The sequence below is a fragment of the Mizuhopecten yessoensis genome, unplaced genomic scaffold (assembly GCF_002113885.1).
Source record: "Mizuhopecten yessoensis strain PY_sf001 unplaced genomic scaffold, ASM211388v2 scaffold7965, whole genome shotgun sequence".
Taxonomy (NCBI): domain Eukaryota; kingdom Metazoa; phylum Mollusca; class Bivalvia; order Pectinida; family Pectinidae; genus Mizuhopecten; species Mizuhopecten yessoensis.
In genome coordinates this window covers 58,445-79,811 of record NW_018407311.1, presented here as the reverse complement: position 1 = coordinate 79,811, position 21,367 = coordinate 58,445, and the positions used below count along the sequence as shown (strand labels likewise).

The 21,367-nt window shown below is 34.8% G+C and overlaps 1 protein-coding gene across 2 annotated transcripts in view; it reads right to left on the bottom strand.

Annotated features, from left to right (window-relative positions):
- Positions 1-302: 302 nt before the first annotated feature.
- The window catches only part of LOC110454628 (cell death abnormality protein 1-like), a 34,153-nt gene continuing 13,088 nt past the window's right edge, over positions 303-21,367 (bottom strand). The window contains exons 3-8 of one of the 2 annotated variants that reach the window (XM_021504246.1): positions 4,281-4,487; positions 3,784-3,921; positions 3,077-3,211; positions 2,749-2,883; positions 1,744-1,881; positions 303-844 (exon numbers count right to left, since the gene is read on the bottom strand). In XM_021504246.1, coding sequence (XP_021359921.1) covers positions 825-844; positions 1,744-1,881; positions 2,749-2,883; positions 3,077-3,211; positions 3,784-3,921; positions 4,281-4,487 — 773 coding nt within the window. In that variant the 3' untranslated portion in view covers positions 303-824. Of the gene's footprint in view, positions 845-1,247; positions 1,372-1,743; positions 1,882-2,748; positions 2,884-3,076; positions 3,212-3,783; positions 3,922-4,280; positions 4,488-21,367 lie in introns of those variants that run through there. The other variant, XM_021504245.1, reaches the window with a different exon arrangement.

Below are 21,367 nucleotides of genomic sequence, written 5' to 3'. Positions count from 1 at the left end.
TCAGAATACATCCACAGTAGTACTACTTCAGTTAAGAGCTAAACGTTATTAAAGATAACAACGAAAAACACTAAGTACCACAGCTGTCGCACAGCACAGTAGTTTTTCGTATATGCAGTGATTTCCCCTTAAATTTGTTTGTTAGACATAACCAGCATAGTTGTGCCTCAACACTTCCATTGACCAGGTAGATCAGCCTGCTTGGCCAATTGTTTGACAATATGACGTACAGGGTTTGAACCCCGGCTGTCCCCTCTGAATTTCTATAAACAGAAGCCTATTGTTGATCATATTTTGTCTATATCCTCTCTATTAGTTTTCCTAAAAATCCCGCAAGGTATGGTTTCTTTTCAGAAATCATTTATCGCAAGTTATGTCGGGAAAATCGGTTTTCAGTGTATAGTTACAGCTTTTGTCAGTGGTATGGGAATCATTAAAAATTTAGGATGTCAATGCAGAATGCAGAACAAACACACGGGTCAAGAAAACCGCAATTAGAACTCAAAAGCAATAAACCTGAGGCAAAATATGAACAAACATTTTTTACATGGAGACTCTTCAATAGGAAGATTTCCGGAAGGGTAAGCGTCTTTTGCTTTATCGACGACACCTGCCATGAGAATCTAGTTCAAATCCAATTAAAGTCACGTCTTCATAGCGATAACCGGGACCGTGACGGCGAAACAAAAAGGCACCTTACTGAACATAATAAATAGCATCGACCTTCATATGTCATAAAGGAATAGTATATTCCCCAATGATATCGTGACGGTAACTATCAATCTTACCCATAATCTTCATCGATCCTCTTAGCCATGTTGTTACTAAAGTTCGTGGAAAGCGGCTGGTATAGAAGAGTATATTGTATCCTTTATTTTAAGGTAAGGACGGTATATATATTAGCAATTTACTGAAAGCCTTGCCTGTATGAGTGATATTCCTCTCTTGTCGGTAGTGACCACTTCCCCCCTCCTGTTATCTTTATATTGACTTAAGCAGATTCTCAATACTATGTTCGTGCCCATGTTCGTACCCATGTTTGCACAGAAAGAAGCTATTTTCTCTTTGTTTATTGATTTTGAGTCCGATTAACAGTTATGTTTACCATTGGAAATAGTTTTGTTTTTTTACCCATGTTCGGATGCAGTTAATAACTAAACAAAATGTGCTTCCTTTCTTGTAACTTTTATACAAGCAAAGTAGTTTCACCCGTTGCACTTATTCTTAGTAATAAGGTGCAATCAATATACATATATACAATTATCTGTGCAAATTGTTCTGAATTTTACATTGGACAAACTGGTTGTGAATTACCTCAACGTTTGACATAGCACAGACAATAGACAACACGTGACCATCTTAGATGTTTAACTGTAAGTACACATATACATTCTTGTGCAAATGATAAGTTCCATGTAATTCGAACTACAGAAGAGACTATGCAAAATAATGTCAAAAGAATCATTGTTAATCGATAGACTAAAACCTGGGTAAAATTCCAACAGCACTGATCGTTTCGTTGCATGCGAAAAGTATGTTGCTATACTTATTCCTGTAACTATATATCTATTTTTGTAACACCATTTCTGTTCTTCCACAAATATTGACGTTAGAGTGCAATATAAATATGGCGTCTTGATGGACCTCTAAAGAGGTGAAAGTACTAGGGAAGTGCTAGGAAACTCTTTTTTATTTGTTTTGTACATATCAGTATTAAGATGAAGCCAATGTGGTAATTCTTACTTTTACTGCACGAGCTACCAATGTATTCGTCGCTACAACCATCAGATGAGAAACAGATTCCAGTGACACGGTTACATCCGGGTGTCTTACAATGACATGTTAGGAGACAGTCTTTGCCAAAAGTGTTTGCTGAACATTCTGAAAGTAAGGTAGCAGATTACAGCAGAAATAGAAATGGCCTGATCCTAAAAATAAAGGCCATGTCTCAGATAAACATGGATAGTGGATTCCTCCTGCACTACACACCTACATATATATATATATATAAAGGCGGATAAATATATTTATAAGCTTCATTATTGATACATTTTCTCAGAAGAATGAAAGTCTTTCCAAAACAAAAATTCCTCAAATTTGGGACTTGTGAAAACAATGGTTATCACATCAAAGAACACCCAAAAAATGCAAAAGAAAACGTGTTTTTAGCCCAAAATTTGACCCCCGCAGATATTTTCTTAAAAACTGTCTAAAATTAAATATCATAGGTCATTCCGGTAGATTTTTCACAACATTTACACGTATGCTGAGTACAAAAGTGAACTACATGTAAAGCTATATTTTGTTGTGTAGACACAGATTTATAAAATGGCCAAAACTGTCTCAAACCAAATAAAAACAAAATCTTGAAAAATTATGCTAATGTTAGTGCTCATTGTTTTTTTAAGTTTTGATACATGTTAAATTACAGGGTAAAGTCATTGTACAAATATATCACCCATGGCCAACGTGAGCTACTTTACATAGCTTAGTACCTATGCATGGTGAGCTACAGATACTATATTCATATTTAAGTACAACATGAAATAACTTCATAATTAAATGGCTATTATATATCAAACTTCTAGCTTGTTTTCCCACCAGTCTAATGATACCTGTATCATTATTATGTTGGTTTTTGCTAAAATTACTCTTTCAACAAATGGTATAGCTACAGGACATTTGATTGTCCAAAACTCTAAACATATTTTAGCTACATAGAAATTCTAAATGACATTTTAAACTTACGTGTGTCACATGACTCCCCCTTCCAGCCAGCTGCACACCCGGTAACGATACAATGACCTGTACCTGAATCACAACGAGGAGTTTCACAGTGACACATGGATGAGCAGTTTTCTCCAAACGTTGTGATCGAGCAACCTATAAGTAATGCAATATATAAATCTCTACTGTTTTACAGAACCAACAATTACCTAAAATGTATTCGTGATTGCAAAATACATGGGAATGGTCTTCATCTGAATTATCAAAAAAATTGAATGCTCACACAATTACAGTTTACAAACAAACAGACAAATTACACGTGACAATGGTATCAAAAGCCGTGACTAACCTTGACTGCAACTGGTTCCATGGTAACCAGCATGACATCCTTGTGTGTGACAGAGTCCGGTCACTCCGTTGCATCCGGGCGTCTTACAATGACATTCCTCAACACAGTTCTCCCCAAATGTAACTGATGAACAAGCTATATGAGAGAAAAATACATACTTTATTAATATGAATGCCTAATTGAACATACGTATATAAAATAATATAAATGATATAGTGCGCATATAAATAATCGTGAAATTGTAAGCATATTAAATGGAGATATGCATATCAGTTCTAGCTTTATACGTGCGCAGTACAGCTCACATTTCTGCTTAATAACACACGGCACAGATAGCATGTACTAATCCTTTATGAATAGGAGAAATACGAACAAAACCAATTTTCGAGGTAGTTATGATTCATCCCGAAGACAATAAATATAAAACCCTTAGGTTTGAAGAAACGTTTTCATCTTTATATATAAGTTCAGACAACAAGCCATAAGTTACGATAAGGAGTAAAGATAAAAACGTCGAATTTTTCGCCATGCAGGGCAATTAATGAGGATATATTTTAAATATTATCTTGTGAGGAGTACGGTAGGGCAAAAGAACCCAGAGGAAGCGCTTTCTTAGATGTTTTAAAAAAATTGTTTGTTTTCCCTTTCCTTATTTCAGACCGGTTTAAGCAATGATAACAGAAACACGCTTCTATTATTTTACACACCTTGATCACAATACCGTGGTCCAGTCCATCCCGCATTACAGTGTGCTAAATCACAAACTCCATTGTCAGGGTCACAGCCGTGTTTACAGTGGGTACAAGTGTACTGACACTGGTCACCATATTTATATGTAAAACAACCTGGCAAGTTAATTAGTTAAAAACGTATATTTATTTAAGCCTCAAATGTTGTGAGTAAACGCACATTCGCTCAACGATTGTTATTTTAATTTTAATTTAAATAAATAAAAAATAAAGAACATGGAACTAATTGCAAAAGATAATTTATTTGCATTTGTGTTGAATGCAAACTAAATGAAGTTGTAGTTTATTGTACAACACAAGAACCAAAAACTGCTTTACAATTTGTTTAACCTCACGTATTTAATACAAAGAAAGTTCAACAACGGAAGTTTAACCTATATGGAGTTTATGAGCCATTTCATATTTTGTATAAAAATCATCTCTGTCATTAAGGAACGTTGGAAGTTTAAAATTACCGTAAATATCGACCTCACACACGTCCATATACGCTAGTGTTGGTGCTGTCCTTGTGATGATTATCATCACTCTCCGACCGGTTCTGTTACACGAGGTGATGTTTTGAGTTAAGTTTGGGACGCCGACGTCCACATCCTCGTAACATTTGATACCAGACGGTATACCTGTATCGTTTGATATCCACAAGGCAAAGCCATCGGCACGAGCTGTCGACGATACAGATCAATTGAAAAATACAAGAGTCAGAGGTCAAACTTGAACAAAGTGTATATACCATTTCAATAATGACTATTTTACCTTCTAGGATTCGTGTTCACCGAAATATCAGTGAATGGTTACGTTCACAACAGACACACAGCGTCGTTATTCATATGTGATGCGACCGTTATTTATAAAGATCCTGCAGTATGATAAGTATGTGTGGTGTACGACGCTGACAGAAAGACAGGAAAGCAACATGAAGGCATTTGACTTTAACTATTACAGGCTTATGAATGTATGTATGGTTTGTCTCTACCTTAGGATAGTCTTATAAAGATAAAAATAGATATAAATGAATTAGTACCATGCAAATAAACACACACTGCCATTGGAAGTGACGTTTGCATAATCCTGGTCGTCCAACCAGGAAGGATGATTTCTTAACATTACGAAATGGGAAGTTAGTTATCATACCATTATTGTCAATTAGTTTATTACTTATAGAGATACAGTATTTTCAGTGTTTGTCGTTCGATCAGTTTTCTCATCGCTCGCACGTAGAGAAAATCTCGCATTGACACGAATTGTAAAACTGCAAGGTCAATTTACTACTATAAAATTAGTAGTGGTATAGGAACGACTCACCTGAACCTCTAAACACTATGTCGATTTTCTGTAGTCTTGCCTTAGAAGGTAAAGTCCCTCGCCACCAGACCATATTTGCCCCAGTGGAGGCCATACAAATACTTGGAGCAAAAGGACCGTAATTTCCGTCTGTTGTGCCGGACACAGGGAAATCTGGATTCACAGGCGTTGCATCCAATTCCAACTGATTCTTTAGGTTGACTGTAAGTGTGAAATTGAATTATCATTCTTTTGATTCTATTTTAATTACACACATGACTGAATTCAATAAAACATATCATGGTATATATTATGTGATATATTTTTTACAACAACGTAGTAAATGTGCATTGAATCTATTATAATTTCGATGTCTTGCTGTTACATGTATATGAAAATATGCAAGTTGTTACACGGAAATTAGATAACAGCTCATCATAGTCTTAACGTGCCATTTACCTCAGTAGTGGCCCTCTAAACCGCTATAAAGTAATGATTTATGTGACCTTTTAGATTATCGTACTCTTTTAACATGAATCTCTTTCTAGCACCGATAAGTTCGTCTTCGCAGTGGTTATATAGGCCTTTCCGATAACTAGGTTAGCTCTCCCTGTTTCCTACTTTCCCCGCTATGTGACGCTAGACATAGTTGACATGTTCTACTTCCGGGGTCTATGGTTCCGGTTGACAACGAGTGAGAAAACGTAACGATGCCTCCCAAGACCAGGATATTTTGTTGTATGTGTAGCAACTATAGGGGAAAATAACTTCAAAACGAATATCACTGCACAGGTTTCCAGCAATCGAAAGAGTAAAAAAAGTTTGGTTGCAACGATGCAAGCTACAAATGTAGTGATGACAACGTTTAAATACACAAAGAATAGTTTATTTTGCTCAGACTATTTTGTCGACAGAGACGGACCATCTCCTATCAACCCTGTTCCATCATTGTTTGGAAGTAAATAATTCAGAACTTCGGTAAGATTTTTCTTGAATATTAAGAATACCAATATAATATACCTGTGATAATCAATATTGACAGGTCATTATATCAATACGTAGATCTATATATTTTGTACCCCACTGTGTACAGGTACACAATTTAACACTAGCTGACAGGATGTGATCACATGTGGTAAACATTCATGACTCATGTCACCTGTAATAACTAATTACTTGCATCATCGCTGCATAGGGGGTCGGAGGCAAAAGCTATCACCTTAAAAAAATTTATAAATGAAATGTTATGTAATAATAAATATTGCCATATGCCAATATAGGATGTATGAAAATTGCAGGTCATATATATAATGCTAATAATGAATTATCAGAGTGAATAATCAGACATATTTAATTGATTTTATCATTGCGATTGTATGTGTTAAGTTGAATAGTTTTGATATGTAATTAGTGCTAAATCTTGTAATAAAATTTAGGTAATGTTTTATGTCCTTTATATGTTATATGTCCTTTATAATTTTTAAAGAAAATTCACTTATATTCATTATAGATCAGTGTTAAACAACTTGTATTCATCAATATGTATGAATATATGGTTAAGCTTCAAGTAGGTTATTTATACAATAAAGTTTGTGAAATTGATGCAGATAGATTATTAAGTTAGAAATAGCGGAAATGAAACTGAGTCTCTTATAATTACTTTTTATTCTAGAAACTTGATAAAAACCAAGAAGATAAAGAAACTGAGGTACCAGAGATTCTTGAACAAGAAATTGAATGTAACATCAGTTCTAACAGTGATGCTTCTATGAACAGGTAACAGGGGTTTGTTACATCTGAATCAGTTTTAGATACATTCCTTCGAGTCCATGATTACTTGCGACATCCAGATATGAAAAACAACTCTACAATCAGAATTCAGTATGTTCAGATAATGCTATCAAGTAGAACAATTGGAACTCAAACAGAAGGTGACTCGTTAGTTCGTCATTTTGTACATGTTGAAAGTCAGACAGTTGATGTTATTGTTCGTGTTGATGCTAGCGAACAGGAATCCCTCCCATACTGACAAAATGACATCAAATCAGATGGACAGAAAGTTATATTTTATACCGGCATTCCAGACGGAGACACATTCGATGCTTTGTTTGATGAGCTAACAGATGATGCTGAGGAAAGAACAACTAGAGGAGGTAACATCGAAATTGCAATGGAAGTGTTGGCCGTCCACGCATCTTACGTGCAATAGATTAGTTTTTATGGTGCTAATGCTACTAAGATTGGGTCTCCTGTTAGAGGACTTGGAATTTGGGTTCAATACCTCAACCACAAAATGTGGGGACATTTTCAACAGATGGATAGACTTTGTAGACAGTCAGCTATCGTTTTTGTTATGTGGCCTAGAGGAGATGATATAGATAGTAACATGCCTAAAATGTTTGAAGAAAAGTTTCCCACAGCAAGAGTGGTTATTGACGCTACAGAGATACAGACAGAGACACCGTCGTCATTACAGGTGAAATAACTTATGCACAGTGACTGTAAGTATCGTATGACCTGGAAGTCTGGTAGGAATAAGCTCAGATGGTGTTGTGACTTACGTATCAGATCTTTGATGCGGGAGCATTAGTAACAAACATATCACCACAGAAAGTGGTTTAGTTAAACTGTGTGAAGCAGGTGATGCCATCATGGCTGATAATGGGTTCATCATTTCTGATTTAACCACACCAAGAGGAGTAAAGCTGATGATTTCACCGTTCAAGAGGAAAAAGCACAAATTTCTAAACATGGTGGTAAAGGAATAAAGAATTTCCGCATTGTACAGGGTGTCATGCCAATCACTATGGCAAATCGTACATCAAAGGTATAGTGACTCTGCGCAAGACAAACACACTTACGACCTCCCTTGGTTCCAGAAAATAGATCTACACGAATGTAGATATTGATCAACTATATATATTCTAGCTTACTGCCTCTGGTTGTTCGACATGTATATGTGATTGTTACATTTTCAAATAATCAATTTGGTTTAATTTTGAAATAATTCAGTTGTGTTTTGTGGCGGAAGCTAATGTTCAATATTATATATATATTTACTGCATTGTTATCTGGCAATGTTATCTACCCTGTACATTCAGTTGTATGGGCCATGAACAATGCTCATTCCCCGAACACCAACTCTGGAAAATTGAAAGGAATGTGTTTATATAGGAAACCTTTGATGTTTAGTTATAGCCTGTTTCAACGAAGAATGTCAACTCATTTTGTAGATATGACATTAAAGTCAATAATAAAATGGATAAAAAGTTTGTATTTCTTACATATAAATGTAATACACATTAAATTTAGCACTAAGTAATAGAAAATAATCATTAAATATTATTTTTTACATTATATGAAAAAGAAAAATAACATTACATTATATGAAAAACAAAATTCCTTAATTTAAACCACATTGATACTAATGTCAGCAATAAAATACAGTTCAAATTCCTACATATATCAGTAATACACATTTAATACAGCACTAAAAGATAATTATAAAACATTAATATAAACAGTAAACCAGTTACTTTCTGGAGCTAAAGTAGATGAAGAATTTTGCCTGAATCATGATGATTTTAGTTGGAATGGATTTTTGGAATTCAGAAGTTTTGCCAAAAAGTATAATATCTTCCTTTATTTCGAATGTTTGGTCAGTTTTTAAGTATATTCATCTACGTATGTCTTGCCAGAAGTTATTTGTTATTTGACACTGTTAAAAAAGTTCTTCTATAGTTTCTTTGCTTTCTTGGCAAACATTACATTAATCATATTGTTTGATTCCAATTATTTTCAAATAATGATTAAATGGATGTATTCTTGTAAGAAGCCTGAACGTGAACCATTGAATGCTATTTTTAAGTCCATATATTAAGTTTTCTTAATCAATCATTTTGAGTCCACCCTCACTATAGTCTTGAACAATTATTGAGCGTTTTATTCTATCAATTGGTGATTGCCAGACAAAATTGTATTTTATTTTGTTCAATGATTGAATTACGTCTTAACTTGGAGTAGGGAGTGATATAAACAGGTGATTCATTTTTGCAATGATTTGAGATTTAAGAACAGTTGTTCTCCCTATAGGTATTATTATTATTTTAGAATCTTTGCAAAGACGTTATGTAAATACCACCCTTTAATTTGTTCAATTATGTGCACATTGCTTGCTGAAATGTAGAAAAGTGATTGTAAGCCTTTGTTTTTTGTTTTCACAATTATAACCATTACTATTATCCATGTGTTGTAAAGCGCTTTAGAGTAATTTTACAAATTATATACGGCGCTATATAAATGTTGTATATTATTATTATAATAATTATTGAAATACTAATAATTTTGTTGAAATTTACAGTAACCATGTCTTCTAAATTGACAGAGAAGTCAATCCCGAGCAAGGTAAATTTGGTTGTTCCCCATTTTAGTTTCCACCTTCGATGGTATACATCAGCACTTTAGTTTTTGCTACCTATCCAAATAACATTTGTTTATTCAGTATTTACTTTTAACCCTGATATTTGAGAATATTGATCATATAACGATTGTGTGCCATTTAAGATAAAGGATGTGGCATCAGCGAACTGTGAGAGCCTGTGTTCTTTGTTATTTATGTTTATGTCCTTAAAGTTTTTTTGTTTTTTTTTACCATGATAACTAATATTTCAGCTACCAAAATAAATAAGTAAGATGATACCGGATCCCCTTGTCCACAGCCCCTTTTTATGTCTACAAAGATTGATAAAAAAACACATTCTGTATGATAGCCGAGGATGCATTTGTATTAAAACATAACAAATATGAGATATTAATATCACACTGAAGTCACACAAGTTAAACACAACTCATAGAAATCTGAAAATAAGAACAAGTTTAACTAATATATGGCAATAATATATAAGAGAATTCACACAAATCTGAAAATACAAGTTTAACTAATATATCATAATAAATATATGACTGTTCTGAAAACTGTTCTATTACTTATCAGAAGTTGATTTACCTGTGCAATTTACCTGTACACCATTTCTGCAATAGACTTTATATAACCCATACCATCACAACTGGCCACCTATGTAAACATTTGATTTAAAACCATATCCTCTGAACTGATTCCGCCCCGATACATGTCCATGCTACAAAATTGCACCATTTTCTCCCTGTGATTACCATCTTCCCCTGCACTTGGTAGTAGTAACTACTGGGGTGTTGATATTCTCCACTGCATTGATGTTGGGCACTTTATTTCTAATAGTCCATGACCAACAGGTTTGCATTCTAAGCATGTGCAGTAAACCAGTCCATCAGGGCTTGCTCCTAAGAACCACACTGTTCCACTTCTGTGACGTTGGGCAAGTTTCCCATCAATTTTCTTCTCAGAGATATCGGCAATAGCATAAAGAAGGGCAGCTATGTGATTGAAGGCCTACCCTTCACTGAAAGAAATTAAAATATGCATAATTTTAATAATAGATTGTAAGTTGTTTTTTAATCTATTATATTTGATTTATTTACTCTGGGATAAGCTAAAGAAAGCTTATTAAATTTCAAAACTTTCGGTTGTCCATAATGACTATATTTACTTGCAGTATTTGAACAAAGATATGCCAAAGTAATTAAATATTTATATACAGAAACACTTGTACATGTACTATATAGAGAGAAAATGATATGATAACAGACCAAGCCAGGAATAATATTATATACAAGTAGTACCCAGCAAGAGAAACTAATTAACTATATTCATACAACATATGTACTTCATAAACAAATTACTCATGTAATATTAAAAGTAATGTACATAAATATGCTTACCCTGCTGTACAATTGCATTCTGCTGAATTGATAAACCCAGACACTTTCGACATCATAACCAACACATTATAATCAGGTGTGTGTTTTTATTGGCGGAAGGGAACGATGGCAAAACATTACACTTAACAAAGCAATTACTAAAGTTCTCGTCAATCTCACACAACTGAACGGAATGTACATGTCGATCTTCATAAAAAAAACTAGAGATTTAAATTGCTTATTACAATTAATTTTCAATACGATGGAATTGTAAATGTCTTTCTGAGAAAAATCTGGCACGCTTGACAAATCATCATTCCAAAGTTTTAATTCGGTAGGATGCGAAAGAACTTCTCCCAACGGCGTCGTAAGCTTGTTTACTTTTCGTTCACTTAACTCGATGTCGTCTTTGGCCTTGGTCACATTTACATAAACTAATCCCAGTTGATTTGCACCGATTACACGTTCTATCAGTTGTCGTTTGTTCCCCGATACAGGTAGTCCATGATTACTCAGGTAGCTATTTAATTCTACGATAGTAAACCTCTCCAGGCTATCGTTGTTTACACACGCTTTTTTAATTCCATTTGTCCGTCATACTGTTCTTCTCGGTTTCGGTTCTGAAGCAGGAAATTCCTCCTGTCTAAGAGCACCCTGGCCTGTGGTGTAGGCGCAGGTATTAAATACAGTTATATATCCAATGAATTAAATTTATCTCGACGTTGATGGGCCACCGACTGGGTGCAAATTAAACCGTATGTGCCAGTAAAAGTTCATACAACGTGTATACAACAAACGTGTGACAATGGTGGCAGCGCGCCGTATTGTAAGGGGAGATAACCTAGTTACCGGAAAGGCCTATAGAAACATAGACATTGGTAAATCATAAAAATGTAATAAAAGTGTATTCAAACTTCCAAACGAGAGCACCAATGATATTCATGATATTTTGATTTTTTCTTTACTTAAAGCACAGTCTTTGTTTAACTCATCATAATCACATCCAACACGGATGTTCTTATTTCATGTAAAATGTGTTACTTTTTATATAATCCTTAATGATTATAATAGGAGTATCACCATTGTCATGTTGATCTTTCCGCCTTAATATGTTTAATTTACACACCTATCGGCGTTTCTACAGATTTGTTCTACCCCGATAAGATCGCATTGATTGATTGCTATCTACATCATATTTTAAAAGTAAACCAAAACAAAGTGCCACCTTATTCTAATTGACAAATGGTTGACAACAAACACCATAAAGAAATAAACAACTGTGAACTTACTACTCATTAGAATCCCTGGAACTATACTCATCAAAATGATCCAAAACAATGAGGACACAGCTTCTACACACCTGTTCATTTCTAACGTATATGTCATAGGAAGTGTACCGAATGGAAAACCTAACGCATATCCACGTTAGAAAGACCATACCATTTGGTCGTACACTAACGCTGCAAATATTGATTAAGACAAGGAAGTAATGTATATCATATGCGTAATAGGCAACACACTGGGTAGTTTGTTAACTTGAACAAGGTCATCTTCCAAAGCAAACGGAGCCAAATAATTACAGATTACAGGGGTGTCAGCGTTTCAGTTGACAGATTTTGCATTTTTATTCCGTTTTCTTTTCATTCCATTTGCGTCTTCATTTCATTCCGTTCTCAAGATTCAATTCGTTCTGTGTCCGCCGCAGACATAAACAAATTAGCTCGTCGTCAGAAAGCTATGTTATCGCAGCTAAATCAATATCAGAAGGTGTGACCACGGACTTAGATAACGATAGGTAACGTTACCTGTGGTAATAAGTTTGCTGTAGCCCTTAGCAGTACAACATGCATATGAGCATTCAGACATTTAAAACGAATGATGNGATGATTATATATACGCATTGGGGTGGCATTTATACCGAAAGTAGACCTAAACCCCTATAAAAATGCCACCCCGATGATTTTATATATGCATTGGGGTGGCATTTATACCGAAAGTTGACCTAAACCCTCTAAAAATGCCACCCCGATGATTATATATACGCATTGGGGTGGCATTTATACCGAAAGTAGACCTAAACCTCTATAAAAATGCCACCCGATGATTATATATACGTTTTGGGATGGCATTTATACCGAAAGTAGATCTAAACTCCTATAAAAATACCACCAAAGTGATGCTCTCAAATATCAAGCATATAATTATTATAGTGGGTTATATTCATATTACTATTATTATTTATTATTACCATTAATTCAGACTCATTTGACCACCTCGGCTCATGATAATAAAAACCATCATAGTTGGTACATTAAACCTATTTCAGCAGATTCGATAAGGTCGGTCTGGAATTTCAACCTGGATGGGTACTCGGATTAATTGAGCTAACTGGTTGCCAGCGATCCACCTACTCCAGTTCCGCTTACGTACATTCCTCCCATAGTCTTTGACTCCGAGGACATGTATACAAGATCTGTATATGGGTATTGCGACAAACATGTACTTGCTGGTTTATAGCTTGCTGGTGCAAAATAGTGAGATCAGTGATTATTTTTAGTGATATTTGGTCAAAAATAGTGAGATTTTTTCTTTGAATTAGTGAGAAATTCGTGAGGCATTTAAAACATAAATTATATACCATATAACATAGTATTAACTCATTTGTGTTATTCTAGTAAGGTTTACACGTGACATACGGTCCAGATAAAACATTTAACATTTAAAAGCAAATATATCACTTAAAAGGCAAAAAATAAGAGTAATTAAAAAAAGAAGAAATTCTTGAGAGATTTCCTTGTTAGCACAGGTTAGTATAAAAGTATATCTCAAAACATTGGCAATATTTAACATGAATTTGTTTAGAAAAGAAGTAAACCAATAACTACCATTTATATATCCAATTCTGAAGAAAATTGATTTCCGGATCAATGTCAGTGTCCGGTTTCGATTTAATAGTCACCTCCAACATTTCCGTTACGGTTAACCATGTTTTCAATTGTAATGAATTAACAGCTCTGATGTTGCTGTTTAATGTTAATATCAACTGTCATCACATGTAATTAGCAACTAGCCTCCACTGGATGTGGGATCACTGATTTAATTGCTTAACAGTTCACACATTGGTTAGCAAGTCACCGAGCCATTATCCGCTAAATTGACAGGCTGGGCTATTCAGAACTTTCACACCTATGCTGCCAATTTGCCTGGTCAGTAATTTAAGTGGCTGGCGTTCAGACCTCTCAGTGACCAAGGTCAGTGTGAATCCATGTAGCTATTGTTTATTCACTAAGATTGACCAAATTTCGTTTCTTTTCGGGAGACCGATTAAAATTCGTGAGAAATGTGTCTCACGCCGTGAGGATTTTTTACTTAAGCATTTTTCGTGAGTCTCGCGCCAAAATCGTTAGATATGTGATGTATGGTGCTACCAGACCAAGAATCAGACCTATGACCTTCAAACTCTTAGACATGACAATCTTAACCAAATGAACTTCCTGGTCCCTGGTGATTAACCCAGTCCAATGCCGCAACATTTTAATTGATTTTGAAAATACAACACATTACTTTTTCAGCTAATATTTATAGGTTTCAGCGATAGACTTTCCTTATTAATTTCAATCATCTAATTCAGTTTTATTCATCAAATCAATCTCAATATGTCGCACTGTATGACATTAAAAAATAATCATAAATCGGAGAGCCTGGTGAAAATGACACCTAAAGTAAAGGCTACAGACAGTTAAATAATATTTTTTATCCCCATCGAAACCTTGATGGGACGTATTGTGGTTGAATATTGTTTGATTTTAACGAAACTTGGTAAGCATGTACAATTTAATAATACTGAGCAAGTTTAAAGCTGAGCAAAGTCTGTGAATTATTAATTAGCATAATGTCCTCTGATTGGTTTGTTGGTTTTGATGAAACTTGTCAATATTTATGTTATACAAAAACAAAGACTAAGTTTGAATTTTAGCAAATTCTGTGCATAATTAATTATCATTTTCTTGATTGATTAGATTGATTCCGCACAATACCTTAATGAAATTTGACTGGATATTGGTGATAAGTGGAGTATGTTCAGACCAAAAACCAGTGGTACCATATTATTTGGCTGTATTGTAGAGAGTTCCGGTTTTTAGAGAGACTGCTTCAACATCATTTCTGAATTCTTGTTAAGAATACAATAGATTTTATCCATGCTATATGACCATTCCTTCCCAAACGAGTCAGTCAGGTGTGTGATAATGAACCCGTATCAGCTCAATGTGTTATAACATACCTCGTATCAGCCCTGTGCCATCACAGCGTATCAGCCTGGTTGAAATATCCAGATTTAATCTGTATTCCAGTTTAAATTGCGACTAATCCCAAACAAGTATGTGGTCTGCTAATGCAGACCAAGTTTGGAGACACTTGCAAACAATAATTGAGCTAGATGATTTAACAGAAAAAACAATACAATACAATAAGAACACAATAGAATTTATCCATGCTATATGACCATTCCCTCCCAAACGAGTCAGTCAGGTGTGTGATAATGTACCCGTATCAGCTCAATGTGTTATAACATACCTTGTATCAGCCCTGTGCCATCACAGCGTATCAGCCTGGTTGAAATATCCAGATTTAATCTGTATTCCAGTTTAAATTGCGACTTATCCCAAACAAGTATGTGGTCTGCTAATGCAGACCAAGTTGGAAGACACTTGCAAACAAAAATTGAGCTAGATGATTTAACAGAAAAAACAAATCAGGAAAAACATTTGCAAATTTCATTGTGGACCAGATGTCCGTCAGACATTGCAGAACACACGAACTACGAACCAGAAACACTTGGTTCACAAAGAGAGAAGAAATATTCCCTTTACACAATAAATGACAATTTATTCAGCAGATGTAATAATTTATGCTTGTTAAGAATACGATGAATTTTATTGTTAAGGTGTTAAATTATTATTAATTTAATTTGAAATTTTGTTCAAATAAAATTCTAAATATGATCTGTAGCATCTCTGTTGTATTCTTAACAAGAATATCATAAATAGTTTAAAACACGACCAGGTCATATCATACCCCATATTGACCTTTGATCCCGATATCAGCCCTCATGCTTATATCAGGATCTTTGATCGCAACCCTAATGGGCTGATATCAGGATCTTGATTTGCGATTTCGACTTGATCTTACTATTTTAATAAAACAGCAGGTTAATAATTACTTATGACGCCATTTGAATTTTAACATCGCAATGGTCTCCTACATATGCAGTACTTTTCTCTGTACAATGTTCATATGTTCAATCTTGTTTAATGATTAAAAAATTACCAAGCATCTAATGTAACAACTTAGCACTTTTATTTCGGTGGATATGTGGTTATATGGACCCGAGAAACTGATATTAACTGAGATGAAGGTCAGTATCACTTTCTCATGTCCATATAATTATTTTGACCACATATTCACCTCAATAAAAGTGTCTTAATTGATAACGATATGAAAATGATCATGTGTAAAAGATGTGCATTGATAAGTTGCCTTACAAGCGTCAGCTGTAAGGATTTTCCCTTTACCTGAGCAGTAGAGCATTGGGCTGGAGAGCCAAGGGTCGCGGGCTCGAGGCCCAGCGACGGCACTATCTTTTTCACTATTCCTTGTCCTACTACACAGGTAATAAAATATTGCAACAATCATTTTTTGATTTTAGGTAAAGATAATATGATATTCATATAACAAATTAATTATCATTTCATTCATGATCACTGATAACTGAGCAGAACAACAGACTTTACAAGCACATTATATCAAGACAAAAGTTGCCTTACGTAATGCTTTTATAAGTAATAAGTGCTCAGGTGTCCCAACGACCAAAGTGAACTTATGCCATACCGCAGCGGTCGTCTGTCCGTCAGTCAATACTTTCTTCAAATGACGACTTCTCCTGTATCGTTGATTGAAATTTGACTAGGAACATCTGTAGGTTGTGGGGATTCAAAATTGTACAAATGGAGGGGTCAACCCCCTCATCGAAGGGGGGCTTAGGGAAATGGACAAAAAGGGGTTATTTGGCCATATTCCTTTAAGCAACTTCCTCTCTGAAGAGAACGATATGATATCAACCATATTTGGTTGGAAGCATCTCTAGGTAGTAGGGATTTAAAATTGTACAAATGGACAGGCTGACCCCTTAATAGGGAAACTTGAGGCTTAGATATTTAACATCCTTCTGTACCATTAGAGGGATTTTATCCAAATCTGGCATGGAACACATTTTGGCAAGGGGAACCCGATTTAAAGAGATAATGTGCCCCTCTCTACCTAGGGGCAGAGGGGCAAAAGGGACTCAATTTTATGTAAATAGAGGGTTGCCTTTAAGGGTCAGAAAGAAGGGACTTAATGAGAGACGGAGCCAATATTTTGAAATAGTTCTTTAATAATATGTAATAAGAATAATTTGGTCAAAACAGGTGAGCGATACAGGCCCTCTCTAGGCCTCTTGTTTTAATTGGGTAGTTTGTGAACTTGAACAAGGTCATCTTCCAAAGCAAACGAAACCAAATTATTACAGATTATTAGTATTATGACAGTATAAGGAAATCTGCCTTAGTTTTTGTTCTATTGCTGAACCTTAACAAAAACATTGTTATAAACATTAAGGTGTAAACGTTAATACCGTCAGTTGTAATGTTATGAATATAAGGTATTTGTTTTATGTGTATTAAACTAGCATTTTTAGCACAGTGTGGAGTACAGAAAAAATCGATATTACCATCCATCGACTCGGGATTTCATAACAGTCAAACGATTGTTAATTTAAAGAGACGAACATTCAGTGGCATTACCCATGATTAACCTCCAGTCTTTTAATAGCTAGTGTTAGGCAGTTATAAATAGTACTAGAAGTGTGTCATGATTGTATAAAGTCATTACACTGTAAGTGTGCAACAATACCAGAACTCGGTGTCGTTTCCTTAGCGAACAGACTACAGACGTTTAGATGTACTATATCGATTAAGTTGTAATACAAAATTGGCATTGTCTCAATACTTTATCTGTTTTTTTACCTTGAACCGACACCATCAACATTTTATATCAATTTCTATATTTAAGATAAACAGGCGTGTAACATGATGTTACCTAGCTCACAAATACAGGTACTCATGGATCAGGTTTTACATTGTCCATTGTGTTTGATAGGTCTCCAGGTATGGGCAGTCAGGCAAGTATTCGTAATAATAATCGTTTAAGGCAGTCCGAACCATTTAAACTCATTTTACTCATTCGCACAATTACCATTGGAAGACCATCCTATTTCATTAGCAACCGTATACATGTACCGAGGGTGGACGAGTCGCACAGTATAATTTGTTTCACAATTGTTGTAAAATAGATAAAGTTTAAAGTCTTATGTCGACATTTTATATAGGAAAATGTAATAGTAGTATATTTATATTTGCATGGCATTGCCACTATATAGCCTCTTTGAAAGCTGTGTCGTTGATGGGACTTTAATTACCATGCAGCACGAGACACAATTCTTAGTGTATTAATGCAACACTGACCGGAACTACAATATCCAATGTAAATACCCATGACGCCTGTTGAGATATCGCTGGGCATTTTGAGACTCGCCAATGTAGTTGTAAATTTATGTGCAAAGAAAAAAAAAAAAAAAAATCTATTACAACAAAAACAAGACCGAGGTCTGCAATATCGTACAAAATGCACATCGGTTGAAATCACCAATGCCGGCAATGGAAACAATTTTAACGCTCATGTAACCTACTGACACATATGTTACAGACCTACTGATATGAGTCGCAGCACATAAACATTTCAGACATTGGTAACAAACCCCTGTGCTCCGTCGCAAGATCACTCACTTCAGACGCTTTCAGTTTCACGCGTCGCGCAGCCACGGTTTCCTCAGTTTCTGACGACATGTCAATTAACGCGGGTGTTATAGAATCTACCGACTGTAGTCAGATTCCCATACAATCAACAAATAAATTCTCGTCTGGATTCTTCACAAAATGAGGAAAGAGAAAAGTTCGAATTAATTTCCAAAAAGAACTCCCTCGTGGAGGGCAAGGTCGGATTGACGGTGTTCACTGTATTTATCCATGCGCGAAATTTGTTCGGGAAAAAATCGGAACAATTTCAAATCTAACTTTCAGCTCAGAGTTCTATTGATAAATTTAAATCACCCTATAGACATATCATACGCCATTGTATTTATAAATAATTGTGGAATAAAATTGAAGTGTTTGTTAAAATGTCCAAGTACTGCTTTGTTTGCCAATCAGCACACGACAACACGCTGTTCCCACTATTGAACGAATTTGTGTAGACTGTCGATAAGGTGAGAATTTTAAATATAAATTGTAAGTTAAAAAAGAACATAATAGGCAGAGAAAACGTAAATATAATTATTGAACTGTTTTTGTATGGTATTTATTATCTATTTGAATGACACATTTGCAAGCAAACAAATCATAATGCGCGAAATACCATACAAAAACAGTTCAATGCTCAATTAAAACAGTGTCAGTTATCACCAGGTTTCCAAATTAGTTGGAGTGAGAAATAGGTCTTTTATCCCCTTAAAAAAATGTTGAATGTGTCATACAGTGGAAAATGTCGATGTTTATGTTTGTATCACCAAGCATTTACGAAAGGTAATATATTTTCACTTCCAAAAAACCCCATGTGGTATGTACATGCACCTATGTCTTCTTTACACGATGTTGTTTATACATGTACTGATGTCTACAGTATACATTCTGAAATCTACTGTACCCGTTTTAATGTTTGATGTACACATTGTGATGTCAACTGTACATGTTCTCATGTCTACTGTACACATAATGATATCTACTGTACATATTCTGATATCTGCTATACACGTTCTGATGTTTACTGTACACATTGTGATGTCAACTGTACACGTTCGGATATCTTCTATGCACGATTTGATTTCTACTGTACATGTTATGAAGTCTACTGTACACCTTTTGATATCTACTGTACACATTTCGATATCTACTGTACACGTTCTGATGTTAACTCTACACTTTGTTATGTCAATTGTGCACGTTCTTATGTCTACTGTACACATTCTGATTGCTACTCTACACGTTCTGATTTCTACTGTACACCTTTTGATATCTACTGTACACATTTCGATATCTACTGTACACGTTCTGATGTTAACTCTACACTTTGTTATGTCAATTGTGCACGTTCTTATGTCTACTGTACACATTCTGATTGCTACTCTACACGTTCTGATTTCTACTGTACACATTCTTGGCCTACTGTACCCATTGTTATGTCAACTGTATATGTTCATATGTCTATTTTACACGCTCTGATGGTTACTCTACACTTTTGGTGTCAACTGTACACGTTCTTGTGTCTACTGTACACATTCTGATATCTTCTTTACACGTCATTTGGGCTACTTTTTACATTCTGACGTGTACTCCGGGTTTTTTTTGTCGTCTAATGTGTATTTTCTGGAACCTATTGTGAGCCTTCTGAGGTCTTATCTAAACGTTATCAAGTCTGATGATGTGTGAACCAAATGATGTATTCCGGATTGGTATATTGTTTTTGCCTTATTTATCCATCGTTAATCTCTTTCAATATTTTTATAGAGTTTGCAATTTTATTTGATATATGATGTGTACGTATGTACGTAATATTTTGGTTGTGCCGCTATTAAAAACATATATCAGCTGCTTCATCAAACGAAAAACACTTTGGTGGTATATATTTTATTTTCACTTATTATGCAAATATATATGAATCATCACTTTTTATGATTTATTGCTTAAGATATCATTTTCGATTTATAATCACTAAATGTTTGTTTCAAAATATGTACAATTCACCGTGAAGTGTCTCTTTCGACAAAGCTATACATATTACAAATGTTTTTCATTTCAACATGTTTTATTAAATCAATCCAATTAAAAAAGGAATTGGGCAACAGGCAAAGCCTATACAAGTTCTCTCCCTGACATGGTAAATGTCATCTCGTGGATACGATAACTAGTACATTTGTATACAGTTCTAAAATATGTATTCATACAACGCCATTCATCCTTTTAATTGTAGACCAGTACAGTTATTTCCATCTTAAGTGAACCTGTACCAATGGAGACAACCTGGTTGAGGAGACCATTATAGACTTTCCGAAAATGATATATGAATACAGGACAAAATGTATGCAGGACATGAAGATGTTTTAAAGAAATATATTTCAAGCATGTTTTAGACAAAACAATCACAATGGATGACGAAGAAAAACGAATCAGTTGGTAAGATAATCGTCATAGGAACATGACATAGCAATAGGTTCAACAGTTCAATATGTTATCCCGCACTTAAGCTAAAAACACACAAAACAGGCAGTAATGAGCTAGTAATACGGTAACAGAAATAATCGTTCCTCACTGCA